Source organism: Lycium barbarum, chromosome 4 (genome assembly GCF_019175385.1).
Source record: "Lycium barbarum isolate Lr01 chromosome 4, ASM1917538v2, whole genome shotgun sequence".
Classification (NCBI taxonomy): domain Eukaryota; kingdom Viridiplantae; phylum Streptophyta; class Magnoliopsida; order Solanales; family Solanaceae; genus Lycium; species Lycium barbarum.
In genome coordinates, this window is record NC_083340.1 from 103,074,685 (window position 1) to 103,093,756 (window position 19,072).

Sequence of the window (19,072 nt, forward strand, 5' to 3'; positions counted from 1 at the left end):
TTTTGTATGTATTATCACCCCCACTATTCCTTGAGTATATTTATGCACTGGAAATGTAACCTCGACGTTAACATTTTTTGGATAATTCTTGGTGACTTATCCTTGAACTCTTAAAATATGTATTTCCAGTTATGACTGACATTCATATGAAAGAGTAGGCTCCATTCAAGATTATCTCTATTAAAATGGTAATAGCCTAATGTTATATCCCGTATTTTGTACATTCGGATATTTCAAGATAGTCGTGGTAAGTTAAGGGCAATACTATTTTCCGGAATTATTTTAATACACAAGTTGTTTATTAGTATGAAAATGTTGAGAAAGGCTAAGGGTAATAAGGGAAATTCACAAGATGGTTCATGGTAATATTGAGGAAGGCTAAGGGTAAAAAGGAAAATTCACAAGATGGTTCATGGTAATATTGAGGAAGGCTAGGGGTAAAAAGGGAATTTCACAAGTGGTCATGAAACCACCTTGGCCGTGTGGCATAGGTGAGTTCCCACCCATGGCTTGGCTAATTTTAATTTATCCAAGCCATGTGTGGGGCATGGGACACATGGATGAGTTATATAAGTAAATAAAAGATGACTAATAAATCATATTCATCATCTTCATCCTTTAGAAGTTTAGAGAAACTTGGAGAAAACAAAGGGGCCATATTCGGCCAAGATGACCAAAATTGAGGTCCAAAAATCTTGATCAAAAAAATATTTTGTTCTAGCAATTCAACCAATTGGAAGGTCCTCTTTAACGTGGAATAGTTGTTGGGGCAAGTAAACCATTCATTCTTGCAAGGAGCAACCTTAGCCAAGTAAGAAGATAAGTGGAAAAGGTAAGGTTTAATCTTTTTTTTATATGTTATGGATGGTTTGTGTATGTTGTAGTATGTAGAAATGAATGAAATTCATGAAATTTTATGTGTTGGGTTTGAGCCGTGTAAGTGTTGGTGCTTGGCCGTGTGTGTGTTGTGTTTTTAGGAATGAGGAACCATTTTTTTACTTAGCATTTTAGTTGTTGTTGTTATGGATTCTATGATGAAAATGAAAGTTTAATAATTCTAGTTGAAGTTGTAATGGTTGGAGAGTTGTTTTAGAAGCTAATGCGACATTAATACCACTTCTTGTATTTATGGAAAATAATGTTGTTAGCGTGTGAATTGTTGGTGCAGTTCATGAATTTGAAAGAAGGAAATGTGTTGTTATTGTTCTTGTTGAATTTGGAAGGTTTCAGGTAAAGTGGTATGTTGGTTGGGTTGTTTTGAATATTGTGTGAATTGTTTGAAGTGTTCTTGAATCATGTTAGAATGATTTCGGATTAACACTTGAATGTGAGATCATTGGTGTTAGCTTGACTGTATATGGTCGATTTGAATGTAAATGGGATGTTGTCGAATTATGTAAAAAAGAGTTACTAACGTTAGAATGCGTTTTGAATTGATTGTTGATGTTGTTGGCATGATTGTTGGGATTGTTGTTGATGATTTGGCCGAGTCGAATTCTCCGGGTTGGTTGTAATTACAGGGGAAATGCTGCCGAAATTTCTGTAGATAAAGTGTTAGTTTAGAATTGAACTCTTAAGTATCCATAGCTAACGTTTGGTATCTCCTAACGTTGTTGTAGATCTTGTGAAAGCCGAGACTTAAGTTGGATTAGCGTAGGAAGCGGGCAAGGTATGTAAGGCTTACCCTTTCTTTCTTTTGGCATGTCCTAGAGCCAAGTAAGGTATGATACGTATCTTGGGGTAACTCTACTCTTTAATTCCGAGTTTGTTTACGATTCTTATTCACTTCTTGATATGAGTATACTTAGTATAATCAAGATTATTGTATGATTGAATAACGAGCAGAGCATAAAGAGTTTTTGTTTTTTTTTGTTTTAAAAAAGTTCTAAAAGTATTAATGCCCCTAACTTTCATAAACGGTCTTGGATTGCTTTAAAACGTTCGTAGAGAGTTCTGTAGTGAATGATGGTCATAACTTTCTTATGCAAACTCGGATTGGCCCGAAACGTGTTTACGATCCTTCAAGTGTCGTTTTGTGTACTTATCTATCGAGTCTTAGAAAAATGGATTTGTGTGCATATAGTTTCTCACTACTCTGCTCGTGCATGCCTCAATATATCCTTCACTGAGTCCCGGGCCAGGACACGTTCTCGTGCGCACTCCACTGCATTGTTTACCGAGTCTCTCACTAGAGGGCCGGGACAGGTTATATATATATATATGATATGATGATATGGGGGTGGCGGCCAGGATGACATATGATGATTCTATCCACCGAGTCCCTCACTAGAGGGCCGGGACACGTTATGCATATATGATATATGATGTTGACATGCATGATCTTATCCACCGAGCCCCTCACTAGAGGGCCGGGACACGTTATATGTTTATATATGATATATGATGTTGACATGCCTGATCTTCATTTCAAAAGGTCAATGTATTGATGTTTTTTTCTTACAGTCATGCTTGTTTCTGGTAAATCTCCGTTTTAGTTATGATCCTCTTTACTGTATTTCATGCCTTACATACTCAGTACATATTCCGTACTGACCCCCTTTTCTTCGGGGGCTGCGTTTCATGCCCGCAGGTACAAACGCCAGTTGCGGTGGTCTGCCAGCTTAGGACATCTATCCTGCTACTTTGGAGTGCTCCCTTGTTCCGGAGCCCATACTTTTGGTACAGATCCTTCTATCGTACGTACATATATATATATATATATATATATATAACTATTTCAGGGTACGGCGGGGCCCTGTCCCGCCATATGATGTTGTTGTTAATCTTAGAGGCCTGTAGACATGTATGTGGGTCATGGGTCGTACTTGTTTGGTATGTTAATAAGGTTCACGTTTGGCACTTCCCTACACTATGATAACCTGACCGGTTCGTATGCGATATTATAAGTAACGATCTATATGATATATTGTCTTGTATGTATGAAAGTCCTTGATATGCTAAACGCAAGTGGATCTTGGTTAGTAAATATGTACGAGTGTCCATCTCGGGCACTAGTCACGGCTTACGGGGTTGGGTCGTGACACTAATGTTTTCCATGACTGCACTAACTTCTCACATAATAAATGTTTACTGAGAAGATCTAGCAATATTTGATTATACGCTACATTTAATGTAGTGTCACGATATATAAGAATGGTTAGTATCCCTTGTGTGACCACACTTTATATATCAACCGTTCTTTTTTCCCTTATCTCAAATTCTGCTAATATTTGATTACAAGGAGACACACACCAGAAAAATATTACGTACCTTTTGATCGCAAGAATTATACTCCCCACGTGGTTGATGTCTCATTTCCAAAATACTTACCAACTGAATGAAAAGGAGGTTTATTCACTATGAGGAAGAACTTTTGTCATCCTTCAAAATCCCATCACCAATATCTATGCTGAAGCATCGATCTTCTTCACCAAATACGATTCATCTCTCATTATCTCAAGAAAATATCTCATCGAAAGAAAATTACACTGAGAATCACTTAAAGAAAATCTTAAAATATAGTAATTTTAGAGTGCAAATAGTTGCCTCTAATTTTTCACCTCATTTTATGATTAGTTCACTGGTTGAATATGAAAAATACTCTCAAAATCAACACAAAGTTATATTATATTATGCTTATCACAAGAATGATCATATTGATAAAAATTCATCAATCTATTAATAAAATGACATTTGAATATAAAATCATTTTATTCTCACGCTATAACAATTTTCGAACATAGATAAGATCCATCCAAATTAAACACATCATATCAATCATAATTTGAAAAGAAACTCCACGTGATGCGACATAATTATATCATTGTGATAATTTTAAAGAAAAATTAACTCAATTAACACCCCATTATAGTAATAAACTCAAAATAACCAAACGTTTTTATCAGATACATATAGTAGCCATCCGGGTCTTCCTTATCTATTTTATTAACCCCCTCCCCCTATCCCCTACTCCCCTTTTCTCTTTCTTATCTCCAAAAAGTCCCAAACCCCTTTTAATTTATTCCCCCTTCACCACCTTTAGTAGTCCTTCAATGGCAGCCAACAGCGAAAAAAATTATCTCCCTTCCTCAACATCGCAGATTGTCACAACATCATCAGAGAATTCTTCTTCCTCTATTTTTTAGATCTGCATTGAAACTTTTTCCCCAGATCAGTATTTTTTTTTTTTAAAGTGTAACGGAGGTGTCTAGAAAGAAGAGAATGGAAAAGAAATTGACTTTTTTAAAAATATATTTATTTGGGGAAGGTGAACTCAATGACAATAGAGTACAATTAGTGCATAATAAGTGTATAAGCCGTGTATAATGAATACACACTGATTATATACACATTATGCAGTGATTATTCATCAATTATACACTACATATTTAGTATATAATATGTATATGTAATATATATTGGCTTTAGTCTGAGGTAATGTGAAAGTTTGGGGGATTTCTAAATTGGTGGGGTTTGGTCTTGTGATTCTGAAGTTGAAGAGCACTTTTATTTATATAGTTTGATTTGCCCTTTTCAAGTTTTTGAGTGTTGGAAAGAGCCCTTGTAGAGAGTTTGCCGATGCTGCCGACTTTGTTTTCGTTTTTGTTGGCACGAGGTTATATGTTTTTATGGCTATTGTCAATAAATCATATTTTACGGCTAGGGCGGGTGCAAAATATAAGTGACCAGCTAATTCTGATTTTTTCCCAATTTTAAATTTCGTATGGAATAATTAATAATTCACCATAAGCATGTCAAATATATACTCTTAAATTTAGCATGCATTTCAAGAACATCACAAAGTGAGTCATCCACTAACATTTATCTCAATGAATTTCACTAAAACACAAAGAATAGAAATTCATAAATAAATAATAAGTGGAGTTAAGAAAGTACAACCCAATTATATTACCACTTTATACTTGACTCTATCATCTTTACTGCTTTGGGCTTACAGTACTTCAGTTGAGACTTATATATGTCACCAAATGATCAAGTGGCCTGATCATCTGCTCATCAAAAAGATTTTCATCTTGTCCAATATTCATAGCCCATATAAAAGAGAATCATACAGCGTTTTATTAGTAAGCCAACTTCTTTTTCTCCTTCTTCGATTTGCTTCCTGCCTATTGGACATAGTAGAATCATATCAATACCATGCTAGTGGCCTTTCATCGGTATTTTGATAATCAAACTTGTCGAACACATCCTTCACTTTCGGATTGTTTCTGCAATTTCTTCATTTATACAGTCTTCAGAATTTTCGAAATGCTAGACAGTACTCCAAAATTTGTAGTCCATATTTTTGAATTTTTCAAGTCTCTCCTCATCTTGAAATGGCTTACCCAACAAAGAATACTCCATTGGAGAAGATTTACTATCCTAAAATTGTTGTAGAATATTTAGGATACAATGGAATAACTTTGTGCAAGACAAATTTAATAAATAAAGAGAAAAATCATGCAAGAGAATTCAATAGAAAACACAGAACGAATAGGCAAAGCGCTTCCGAGAAACTATCTTTAGGTTTAGTAATTTCCGCTCACACTATGCAAGTGGTTAACGGGAAAGTCCATCTCCAGGATACAATGCCTACTCCAAAAAGTAAAGTTGCACTTTTTTATTTTCTTCAACCACAAGAACTCAACCCAATTGGAATAGGAGAAAGAAGTGACATATAGTTTAAGTTGGAATATGGCAAAATGTTGTTGAAAGGAGATATGTCTATACATCACCAAAGGCTTCTGCCATAAGCCTTTTTATTAGCAAACTTTCACATATGCCAACGTTACAAACATCCTAATTAAAAGGATTAGTAACCAACTTGAAACAATCAAACCCTTTAGAAAGGTTACAACTATTCACATTAATTTAATTCTTATTAACTAAATACTATTATTATTATTATTATTAAATAATACTTAACAATATATAACACAATTAACGGATCATTAACTACACCATAGGACAACCTTGGTATTTATATTCTTAGTTTGTTTTCATTTAGCCAATTGTTTCATGAACGTCGGTTTATGCACGTGGCTAGAATGAACTTGTGTCCTCTTCTACAATGAGCTGCACATCTTCTAATTCTGTCTATAATCCTTTATCTCCTTCCCTGTCTCTTCCCTTCTAAGAATTCAAGTTCAAGTGAGCTAAATTGGATCAAACCCATCTAATTTCTTGCAAATCTCTATTAGTAATTTTAGGTGTGTTGCTTCAATTTTTGGTTAATTCATAGTTCAAGCAAAAGCAATGTCATCATAGATATCGTGAATTCTTCAAGTAAATCTTTCGAAGGTAGAAATTCAATTTAGACTCTTGTCTTTCCTATTTTGATTTTCAAGTCTCGTGACTAATGATTTTCACAAGCAATTCCTTTTCTTTTTTCTTGCTGCATCTTTTTCTCGCTTCCAAGATATTAATTTCAGTAGTCAACAATCTAAAGCAAGCAATCTTTGATAATCCCTTCTTAATGGGCTGTATGTACTGATATCTTTGTAGCAACCCCGTATAACTATTTTTTGGAGATTATCAAGAAATTTCTCTACAATTTTTTCATAAAATTCTCTCTAGTTTCTCCTTTCTATATGTGTTCTGATGTAATTACTATATGATTCACATGTCTTTCAAAATGCACGTTTTTGCTTGCTTTTAAGGACACAAATTGGATTTCTGGGTGGGTTTGCAATTCCACAGGGATGAGTTTAATTCCAGAATTGTCCTATGGTGTAGTTAATGATCCGTTAATTGTTCTGATCTCCGTTAGATAAAGGATTAAAAGCACCCATATGATTTAATTGAAGGTCAAATATGGTGAGTTAGATAATACAAGGAGTAAAAGTGGAATATACCAATAACTCAGGGACTAAAAGTGTTATTTTCCCTTTCCAGCTTACTTCTTTTGGTGAGGTGTTTCTTGGAAGATTTAACTTGTGGTGACAAAAAAGTCTTGTAATTAGAAATGGTGACAAGTTTGACCAGCCAAGGTCAAACTTGTCTTAAAAATGTGATTAACTTAAATTGGGACCGAATTATAATTTTTAAAACTTATAATCTTTTACAAAATACACAAAAGCCCATACACATTATACAAAAACTTCTTCCAACCCACACACATTATACAAAAACTACTTCCAACCCACTTCCCCCACGACCCCAACTACTTCATTTTATTTCAAAAAAAAAAAAGAGCAGTTCTTCAGTTCATCTAGTCTCTCTCTCTCTCCGTTGTTGCTGTTCAAAACCAGCGACCAGTGACCACCATTGTTGTTGCTCGTTCCTCTCTCTCCATTGCTGCTGTTGCTACTCATTTTTCTCTCTCTCCATTGCTGTTGCTTGTCTATTCATTCTCAGGTAAACCTTTTTTTTTCACTTGGTTCAAAAGTTAGGGTTTTGAAATCAGAGTGTGAAAATGATGATTTTGGTTAGAGAAGATGAAGAAGAGCATGGGTTTTTCTTGAATGTTGTTTGTTTTGTTGTAGTTTCGTGTATTTGTTGCACTTGTTGGGGTTTGTGAGTTTGTAAATAGTGGTTGTGGTTGTGAAATTATGATTTTTGGTGCTGTTTTTGTTCTTTTTCTCCTTGTTATTTCGAAAAAAAAGGCTTGCAATTTTGTTGATGTTTTCCAACAACTGAGGTTACCTGTTGCAGCAAATTCAGCACTTGTTTGACAGTTGCAAACATCTGCTGAGGTTGCATGGTTTTGGTGTATTTTGTTTAAGTTGTGAGTGAGATTTGTGATGGTTGTGTGTTTGTAGTGAAATATAGATGTTTTGTAGTTAAATTTAGATGTTTTTGCTGTTGTTGTTGCTGTTGCAACAAATGCAGCACTTGTTTGACAGTTGCAAACATCTGCTGAGGTTGCATGGTTTAAAAAAATCCTATTTGGTGTATTTTGTTTAAGTTGTGAGTGAGATTTGTGATGGTTGTGTGTTTGTAGTGAAATATAGATGTTTTGTAGTTAAATTTAGATGTTTTTGCTGTTATTGTTGCTGTCATGCTATGGTTTAGGAAAAGTTTTGATTTTATCCAACAGCTGCTGGATAAAATCAAAACAATTGTTGAGGTTTTTGTAGCAACTGAAGCAATTGTTGTAGCATATTAACAAGCTGTTGTAAAAAATCAAAACAGTTGCTAAGCTGTTGCAACTGTTTTTCTATTTCCAACAGATTAAGATTCTGCTGCAACAAGTAATAAGTTGTTGCAACAACTTCGTATTTTGTTGTAACATATTATTAATCTGTTGCAACAACTGATTACTTGTTGCAACATATTCCTTTTCCCTTTTTACTTTGAATGTTGCACTAACCAATTAAAACTTTTTTTCTGTCTCCTGTGTGTAGATAAAATGGCTCCAGTTAAAAGAAAAGGAGAGAAACCAACTGAGGGAGAAACTAGTAAAAGAGCTAAGGTGCAAACACCATTAGATAAACTTGTGACTGCTATTTGTCAATCAACAAATGAGGAAAGAGTTAGTGAAAGTAGGGCTTCAGAAAGAGAGGAAACCCACGAAACCTTTGTTGGGCATGAAGAAGAAAGTGATAAAAATGAACAAAGTGAAGAAACTAGAGAAGAAAGTGAAAAAGATGATGAAAAATCTGCTGAAGGAGATGAAGAAAATGAAGAAAATGCTGAAGGAGATGAAGAAGAAGGAGATGAAAAAGAAGTAAGTGAAGAAGAGGGAGATGAAGAAGAAGAAGATGAAGGGGATGAAGGAGCTGAAGGGGATGAAGGAGGTGAAGAAGAAGCAGAAACTGAAAATGGTAATGGAGAAGAAGAAGAAGAAGAAGAAGAAGAAGAAGAAGAATCAACAGATCAGATCTTGGCTGAGTTAAGAAGAAAAAGGAAACATAATGTGGATGCCAATCTTGTTGAGTCTTCTAGTATTGCCATAGATCCCAATAGACCTTCGATTGAGGAGGTCGTCAAGAGTTTCAGCATTGAAAAGTACGGCGTGACGATGCCGCTGAATGGAAATAAGGATTTGTCTGGTGATTTTGTGGTTAGATCAACTATGGGCAAGGGCTTTGACACCTTCAGGGGCATTCTCCGGCAGCAGGGGTTGGAGAATTTCTTTAGGGCTAGCTGCTTTGGGCTCTATTTAGATTTGCCTGAAGATACTAGTGCCCGATTTCAAATGACAATGGTTTTTGAGCTTTTGAAGCGTAAGATTATTTGTGATAGAAAGGATGAGATTTGGATCAATTACTGTGGCATGCCAGTTTGCTTTGGCATGAAGGTGTTTGCCATAGTTAACGGATTGAGATGTTATCCTTATGAGCCTCTTCCTACTGTTGTATTAACCAAGCCAGCCCAGACGCCCAAGGCAGACAAGAAAGCGAAGGGTTTCAAAGCTAAGAATAATGTCTCTTTGGTAAACTTAGTGGGAAAGAGCTACACTCAAAATAAATTATTGCAAGACTTGGAGTCCAAAACTTTCTCAAAAAAGCACAAGGAGGCACTGTGCTTAGTTTGGTTTGTGCATAGTGTTCTTTGGGCAAGAGACGTAAACTACAACATATCGCTTGGATTGATTAAACTTGTTGAGGACTATGATGCCTTCAACAGCTATGCCTGGGGTTTTCAAAGCTTTAGCTTGACTGTTGAATATTTGATGAAGGATTTGAAGCCAACGGGGAAGACACAAAACCTATATGGCTTCCCTTGGGCTTTCATGGTAAATTTTCTTTAATGTTTTACCTTTTTTTTTTAAAAAAAAAATTTCAATCACTATTTTGATTTTTGATGGCATCTTTTTTTTCTAGGCTTGGGCATTTGAAGTCATTCCTCACCTCAGGCATCAAGTCAAGGAATACTCCAAAGAAGTTACCTATCCAAGAATTCTTAGATGGCTCACTGCCAGGAACAACACAAAATTGAGTGTTGACCTTTTCAACCCCCCTAAGGAAGCTGTAAGCATTAGAACACAACAGATGACTAAGTGTTGCAACAACTTTTATAATCTGCTGCAACAACACATTCATCTGTTGCAACAAGTTATGCATCTGTTGGACAACAGATAATTAACCTGTTGCAACAAGTTACCCAACTGATGAATCTGTTATAACATGCAACTAGTTTTTTGCAACAGATGAGTAACCTGCTGAAACAAGTTACCCATCTGTTGGAAAATGTCCAACAGATGATAAACCTGCTGCAACAAGTTGACAATCTGTTGGACAATTTCCAACAAGTACCACAGCTGTTGCAACATATCACTTTATTTACTAATTTGATAACTTATGAATCTGTTACAGTAAGTTTTTACGACAAGTACAATAATCTGTTGCAACAAATTACTAATCTGTTGTACAATATCCAACAGATGAGAAACCTGCTGCAACAAGTTACCCATCTGTTGAAAATTTTCCAACAGATGAGATACCTGCTGCAACAAGTTACCTATCTATTGGACATTGCCCAACAGATGTGTAACCTTTTGCAACAACCTGTTAACTTGTTTTAAATAGGTTTTGCTTTTTATGATTTAGCACCATTATGATATATCTACTTTTTTGTTGTAGGTTGTGAACTCATGGCTTGTCCCAACAATAAGAGAGTTGGAGATGCCATGCCTTGTCACCTTTGTGCCCATAGAATCTGTGCCTGACAGACTGATTGATGGGTTCAAAGGGGAATTGGCTGGAGTGACAGCCATCACTAGGGTTGATGATGTTGTAGCTGGTGGTGGTGGTAATGTTGCTGGTGGTCATGTTATTGTTGGTGCTGGTGGTGATGTTGCTGTTGATGCTGTTGGTGGTGCTGATGCTGTTGGTGGTGCTGATGCTGTTGGTGGTAGTGTTCAGCCTGTTGATGTTATTAGTGGGTGGTGGTGATGATGTCCCAGCAAGTATTGCTGGGGAAAAATTAAGAGATGATGATGCTAATATTGGTGGATTTACCCCAGTTCCTGGATTGAGTGATTTTTCCAGATTTGGTGGTAATTTTAGTAGTGGTGGATTGAGTGGTAGAAGATTTGTTGATGTTGGTGCCGGTACTTCTAAGGTGCCCTCATGTGCTTGTGAGTGCACCACTTGCAGGGACAAAATGGATAATTTGATTAGAAAGGTGGAGGAATTGGTGCAGGCCCAAGAGGCCACAAACACTTCTATGCAGAGGTTGATATCCAAGAGGGGTATCAAACCATCAAAGAATCTTTCCTCACCTTATACTCCTGTTCATGCTCGGAGGAGGGGCAAAGAAATTGCCAAGGCACTTGCATCAGTTAGATCAAGAAGATCTGTTGCTACTCCTAGTAAGTCAATTGAGACTCCTCTTCTTGATGTTGGGCCAAAAGTGCTAAAAAAGGTGGACATTTTCAAGCCTGTACATGCCCAAAGAAAGAAAAAGGTTGAGACTGCAATCAAGTCCAAAAAGAGTGGGAGAACCATGTACTCAATGCATGAATTTGGAGCAGTAGACTTCAAGGCTCTAACAAGCATGGAAATATGGTGGGAGGATTGGGTAAGTTTCAACACTTGTATATATCTATCTAATTCAGTATGTTGTTGCAACAAGTAGATAATCTGTTGCAACAAGTTAACTAGCTATTGCAACAGTTCATTTATTTTGTTGAATCTGCTGCACCATGTTAACTAGATGTTGCAACAAGTAGATAATCTGTTGCAACAAGTTAACTAGCTGTTGCAACAGTTCCTTTATTTTGTTGAATCTGCTGCACCAAGTTAACTAGCTCTTGCAACAAGTAGATAATCTGTTGCAACAAGTTAACTAGCTGTTGCAACAGTTCCTTTATTTTGTTGAATCTGCTCCACCAAGTTAACTAGCTCTTGCAACAAGTAGATAATCTGTTGCACCAAGTAACTAACTGTTTTACTACTTTTACTTTAGTATGTAGATGAAGTCCTGCTTCTAATGCGTATGAGACAAATCAATTTCCCCGAGTACTATGATTCCACTGACATAATCCTGGACCTCAACTTTTACAACAACATGTCCAAGAGGTACGCAGAATTGACAAAAGAGAGTACAGTTCCAAATGTCGTGTCTCTGAAGGTTAGACTTGCTGAATTCAAGTGGGATGATGATATGGTCGATTATTGTAGGGGTGTCAGACCCTACCAGGGAGGCTGCTCGTGGGCTGGTGCAAAGAGGGTTTTAACAGTGATGAATATTAATGCCACACATTTTGTCACTCTCGAGTTCATGATTGAAGAGGGAGTGGTAAATGTGTATGACTGCAACGTTCCTGTCTATGAAGAATCTGATTTCTTTTGTTTCATGGAGCCGGTAATGGAATTGTGGCCCAAGTTATTGCAACAGAATGGAATGTTCGCACACTTGCCTGCAAAGTTACTCAATGAATCGTGGGAATTCAATAGGCTACAGAATCTCCCCCGCAATGTCACTGGTAAGGCATGTGGTTCGTGGTCAATTGCTTTTATGGAGGCTTTGCTTACCGGCACAACTGTGACAAAACCCGAAAGTCTAATCAGCGACAACTCTGTAGGGAGGATACAATGGAGATGGGCATTAGGTGTCATTGAAAAGGTGTTGGAGCCCTAAGATGGGTTGATAAACAGTTCATTGATTTTGCATTTTTTGGAGCCAAAATGTGGCCTGTTGAACAATTTAAGTCTATGTTAGGAGTTTTTTTTATGACATTATGTAATTTAAGTATATATTAGGTGTTCAGTACTTTTCTAAGACATTTTGTTAAGTATATATTAGGCGTTTATTATTTAAGTTGTGTTCAATACATTATGTTCAGTGGTTTCAGTAGTTTTAAACAAGTCACAAAATCTAACAGCTGTTGAAGAAGCTGCAACGACTGACCCATTTGTTGCAACAAGTTTTTAATATGTTGCAACGGATGAGTAAGTTGTTGCAACAAGTTTGTAATTTGTTGCAACAGATGGTTCAGTTGTTGCAACATATGGGTCAGTTGTTGCGACAAATCTAACTGATGTTGAAGAAGTTGCAACAAGTTGATAATCTGTTGCAACAAGTTTGTGATCTGTTGCAACAGATGCGTTAGTTGTTGCAACAAGATGTAAATTTGTTGCAACAGATGGTTCAGTTGTTGCAACATATGGGTCAGTTGTTGCGACAAATCTAACTGATGTTGAAGAAGTTGCAACAAGTTGATAATCTGTTGCAACAAGTTTGTCATCTGTTGCAACAGATGCGTCAGTTTTTGCAACAAGATGTAAATTTGTTGCAACAGATGGTTCAGTTGTTGCAACATATGGGTTAGTTGTTGCGATAAATCTAAGTGTTGTTTTAGAAGTTGCAACAAGTTGATAATCTGTTGCAACAAGTTTGTGATCTGTTGCAACAGATGAGTCAGTTGTTGCAACAAATCTTTCAATTGTTGAAGAAATTGCAACAACTAACCCATCTGTTGCAACAAGTTTGTTATCTGTTGCAACAGATTGGTTAGTTGTTGCAACAAGTTACCAATATGTTGCAACAAGTGCATTATCAGTTATAACGGATGAGTAACCTGTTTAAAAGCTTCACATTTAGTAAACAATAAGTATCATTGGTTTTCGTTGTTTACACCTAAATATGGGTGAATCAAGTAGTTCTCATCAAATTACACCAACGATCGCTCGATTTGGGAAGTATACGCTTAGTTGATCATATGTCCTGACTCAGAATACCATCAAATTGGTTAGGAACATTTAATAAACAATAAATATCATTGGATTTTCGATGTTTACACCTAAATATGGGTGAATCAATTAGTTCTCATCAAATTACACCAACGATCGCTCGATTTGGGATGTTACGCTTAGTTGATCATATGTCCTGACTCAGAATACCATCAAATTGGTTAGGAACATTTAGTAAACAATAAATATCATTGGATTTTCATTGTTTACACCTAAATATGGGTAAATCAAGTAGTTCTCATCAAATTACACTAACGATCGCTCGATTTGGGAAATATACGCTTTGTTGATCATATGTCCTGACTCAGGATACCATCAAATTGGTTAGGAACATTTAGTAAACAATAAATATTATTGGTTTTCGTTGTTTACACCTAAATATGGGTGAATCAAGTAATTCTCATCAAATTACACCAACGATCGCTCGATTTGGGAAGTATACGCTTAGTTTATCATATATCCTGACTCAGAATACCATCAAATTGGTTAGGAACATTTAATAAACAATAAATATCATTGGTTTTCGTTGTTTACACCTAAATATGGGTGAATCAAGTAGTTCTCATCAAATTACACCAACGATCGCTCGATTTGGGAAGTATACGCTTAGAATATCCCATCAAATCAATGAAATTACTGTCTAATCCATTAAGGATGTTAGTAGATAAATATATTTACCACTAAATATCATTGAATCCCTTTGTTTAACACTAAATATCATTGGTTCCCTCTGTTAATAACTAAACATATGTGACTTATTGTCACGACCCGACTAGGGGCCGTGACGAGTACCCGATACCTGTACCGATCACCCCTTATCTATCATTTTACCTTTAACTCATGGCAAGCCGTGTAAACAGAGCCATATTTTTTTTTCCTTTCTGAACATTAACATTAGCAGCGTCACCATAAACATAAGTAGTAAGCTTTCCGCTATCGCGTTATACCGGGACGCGAACAATTAAAAATACAACACATCTAACTGTACATAGCTGACTGTGCATATCTGTCTACGAGCCTCTAGATATAGTACACTTATACATGGAAAGGGCCGAGTACTGTCGTGCCCGAATGTACATACACAAAATAGTACCGCTGGAGTGAGGCTCCGAAACAACTGGAGCGCTGTCAAGTGTGGCTGGTAGAACTTCTAAGGATCACGTCCACCTGTCTGCTGACCTGCGCGGCATGAAACGCAGCGTCCACAAGAAGGGACGTCAGTACGAATAGTGTACCGAGTATGTAAGGCATAAAAGATAATATAAACAGTAACATAGAGTACGATTAACAGTATCATGGAGTCATAGGACATATAACGGGGCAGGAAAGTAACCTGTACGTGAGAAGGCCTCTGTTTCAGGCCGGCTATCATGTAGGCTTGTCCTTTTCTCTTTGAGACATTTCTTTCTCGTAGACACAGAAAATAGGATTTATATCGTGTCATATTTTATCATATTATGTGCTGCTCTATCATAGCGTGTCGTATCACGTCATGTCGTAGCATATCATATCATAGTATATCTTGGCATAGCGTATCATGTCATAGCATTGCCCCTTTTTTCAGAACACGGTGTCCCTTATTCTCGTATACAGAAAATAGTACAATTCAGTAAACGGTATCTTTTACTCACATTTACAGACGCCGAATACATCGGCTGTCACGACCCAACCCCGTGGGCCGCGACCAGTGCCCGAGCTGGGCACCTATACGTACCCGATACCCCAAATTAGCATATTAACAGAATAATAATATAATAATAATATTAGTGGTCGCTACAGAATTTAGCAGAAAAACAGACTTGGCACACATAGGCCGATAAGGCCATCACAGAACAGAATATCCCAAACATATGTACAGAACCCACACAGATGTATCCACAGACCTCTACAGAACATATCATAATCATAAGACGGGACAGGGCCCCGTCATACCCTGAACAAAGTACATATCCAGATAGCAGTGACAGACTGTACCAAAAGATGGGCTCTGTAGAAGAGAGCGCCCCAAATAGTAGAAATAGGATCCTAAACGTGTGGATCAGCGAACCTGTCGTCAGTACCTGCGCGGCATGAAAACGCAGCCCCCGAAGAAAGGGGGTCAGTACGAAATATGTACTGAATATGTAAAGCGGAATCACAGAAGTCAAATCATAATGGTTACAGAAAATGAGTACAGAATCCAGAGTGTCAAATGCATATTTCCAAAACAGACAGAATGCGTACAGAAACATATGTCATATCATATCATATCCGGTCCCTGACACGGGACTCGGCAGACAGAATGTGGCCACCCTCCCGACGCTGGTGCCACTATACAGAGGAATCAGAAAAAGGGGCGTGGCCCCGTATCATAAAATGTCATATCAGAATGGCCATAACAGATCATATCAGAATAGGCGGACATGGCACATCATACTCCACACACCCATGTACGCGTATACCTGCCCCCTCACATCGGGGCGCGGCGAACAATGCAGAGAATTACGCTTGACAACATATCCTGGCCCGGGCTCAGTGTGGGAAACATTGGGACATCCACGAATGGAGTAGTGAGAGACTAATGCAATTTAAAAATATAACAAATGTTTTCAAAGACTCGATGAAGCGTATCAAAGACAAACAAATCCAATGGGGTCGGACGGAATCATAATAAATGTATTTCGGATATCATAATAAATTACAGAAGTATAACTTTCCCGAAGTCATTCCGAGTGTCAAAATAATTTATAATATTTAACAGAATATTTAAAATAATATTCGTTAAGCGATTAGTAGGGTAATTAAAACATTTCTTTCAAAAATCGCTTAAAAAGGAAGCTTTAACACATTAGGGGCAAAACCGTAAATAGCGGGCCCGCCTTGGGACAAACAAGGCGGCGGGCTCAAATTGTGCCCTCTAAGCATATAGTATCACCTAAAAAGGTTATACAAACATTCTATGATTTTCTGAATAATTTAGAGCAAAATTGCATAATTTCAGAAAAAAAAAGCGTATCAAAATGGTTCAATTCTACTGAAGGAAAAACTGAAATTTTGTCTTGCGGATTCCGAGGGCTAAGAGGTCCTTCGAGGCCCGGATCCGACCCTAACACACTAGGGGCATGCCAAGGGATGAATTGGGGGTTGCTTTACATACCTTTCACGCTCCTTAAGCCTTTCCAAACTCACTTCCCGTTTCGTCGAAAAACTGCAATTGGTCAAGTTTACCAATTGTGAATTATTAATGCCATTATTTCAACTTTAAGCATATTTGGCTACCGAAATTTCGGCAGCACTTCGCCTATACATATGACACCCCGAGAATTCAACTCGGCTATAAATCATCAACAACAACCCAAACGACAACAACAATATCAACAATGAACATTAAAAACACAAATATCCTTCAACTAGTCATTTTTCTCACAAGTTGACATAATCTTCAATTCAACCCAACTTTCAACTAAGATCAATAATTTCATATTCAACAACCATCATGATCATCACCATATAGTTCTAGAAACATTTCATATCGTTTTCCTTAAGATATACACTCGATATACATGATATACAATCTTCCGCCAAAATCATAACTTATGCAAAACATCAAATCTTTGGCATACAACTTCATAACAAGTTTCCAACTTCCAAATTCATCAACCATAATCATAATTCACATCTTAACAACTTCATTTCCATAATATCACAAAATTATTCTAAAGTGACATAATCATCTACATTCCAACTTCAACCAAAATTCATTCAACTTTCATTCCCAATATAATTTCCATCATAACCACAACTAGAATGCAACATAAAATTCAACTCATATATGTATACAACATATATACACCCATGGCTACATATATATATACATACCCACTTTGCAAACTTCCTTATTTCCATAATTTCTACTCATTTCCACATACCACAACATAAACAAACCTTCATAACATAAGAAAAAGGAATTGATTCTTACCTTTTCCTACAAACTTCTTCACTTGAACAAGTTGTCAACTTGAAGAAATAAGTGCTCCTTCTTCCAAAACAATTACACCAAGTTGTAGAGGACACTTAATTTAGTAGGAATTCAGCAAGAAAATAATTTTAGAGGCAAGATTTTGAGGGGTGATTTTTCTATGGCCAAACCCGAAATGCCCTCTTTTTGTTCTTGTTTTTCTCTTGTTTTTCCTCCTATTCTTTCTCTTGAAAGTTCTATGGAATTTGGATGATTAAGTGGTCTTTTATTCATTGACCACATGACTTAATTCCATGGGCTTGGATCCTTTTTATGGACCATGGCCGAATGGCTCCTCACTTGGGCCTGAATGTTTTTTTTCATTTTTTTGGGCCAACTCGGGTGGTCCCGAGTTGGGCCTAGCCCACTGACCTTTCGACCTTAAAACGTTCATATCTCCTTGTACCGACGTCACCTGGGAACCCACGACCTATGGATGGAAAGCTAATTCAATTATCTACAACTTCTATTTCAAGGTATTTTCGAAATTCCAAACTTACAATACAGGTTTTGCCCCCCAAAGTCAGGTCACCCGAAAACGTTTTCTTAAAAATATTCGTTTGGAGGGTTTCCACTTTGATTTGGTCCAAAGGTACTTCATGAGTTGTGTTTAACTTTACATATGTGATTCATATGACTTTTCAGATGTTCCAAAAAAAATCTCGGTATGTGGGCCCCACCCCAGCAGATGCTCCGAGGTTCAAAAATACGGGATATAACATCCTCCCCCCCTTTAGAACATTCGTCCTCGAATGTTAAATTAATCTCATAGGGTTTGAAAATACTTTGGGGGAGTTCATGTTTACAGACATCACATATGACACACGATTGATATTGGAATAAATTAAAGCAGGGATTTAAGGTTACCTGTGGGTATAGAGAACAAATGAGGATATTTCTTCTTCATTTCCTCTTCGGTCTCCCATGTCATTTCCTCCCTATTATCGTTCCGCCACAGTACCTTAACAGAGGCTACATCTTTATTCCGAAGCCTCCTTACCTGACGATCCAAAATAGATACGGGCTGCTCCTCGTACGATAGTTGCTCCGTCACCTGAATATCATCAGCAGGAAATATTCTAGAAGGGTCACCGACGCATTTACGAAGCATAGAGACATGAAATACTGGATGTACCGCTTCCAAATCAGATGGCAAATCTAGCTCATAGGCGACATTTCCAGTTTTTTCGAACAATCTGATAAGGCCCAATATAACGCGGACTGAGCTTACCCTTTCTGCCGAACCGCATCACGCCTTTCATAGGCGATACCTTCAGGAATACCCAATCGCCTACCTGAAACTCTAACGGTCGACGCCGTTTATCCGCGTATGACTTCTGTCGACTCTGGGCTGCCAACAGTCGCTCCCGAATAAGTTTTACCTTGTCCACGGCCTGCTGGACCATATCTGGGCCAATCAACTCTGACTCGCCAA

The 19,072-nt window shown here is 37.2% G+C and overlaps 1 protein-coding gene across 1 annotated transcript; it reads left to right on the plus strand.

Moving 5' to 3' along the window:
- The first annotated feature begins 6,701 nt into the window (after nt 1-6,701).
- Nucleotides 6,702-10,961, plus strand: LOC132637632 (uncharacterized). The gene is made up of 5 exons (XM_060354690.1): nt 6,702-6,764; nt 7,251-7,356; nt 8,361-9,679; nt 9,768-9,914; nt 10,527-10,961. Exons 1-5 carry the CDS (start codon nt 6,702-6,704, stop codon nt 10,836-10,838), a joined length of 1,947 nt encoding a protein of 648 aa, XP_060210673.1. The 3' UTR covers nt 10,839-10,961.
- The last annotated feature ends 8,111 nt before the right edge of the window (nt 10,962-19,072 follow it).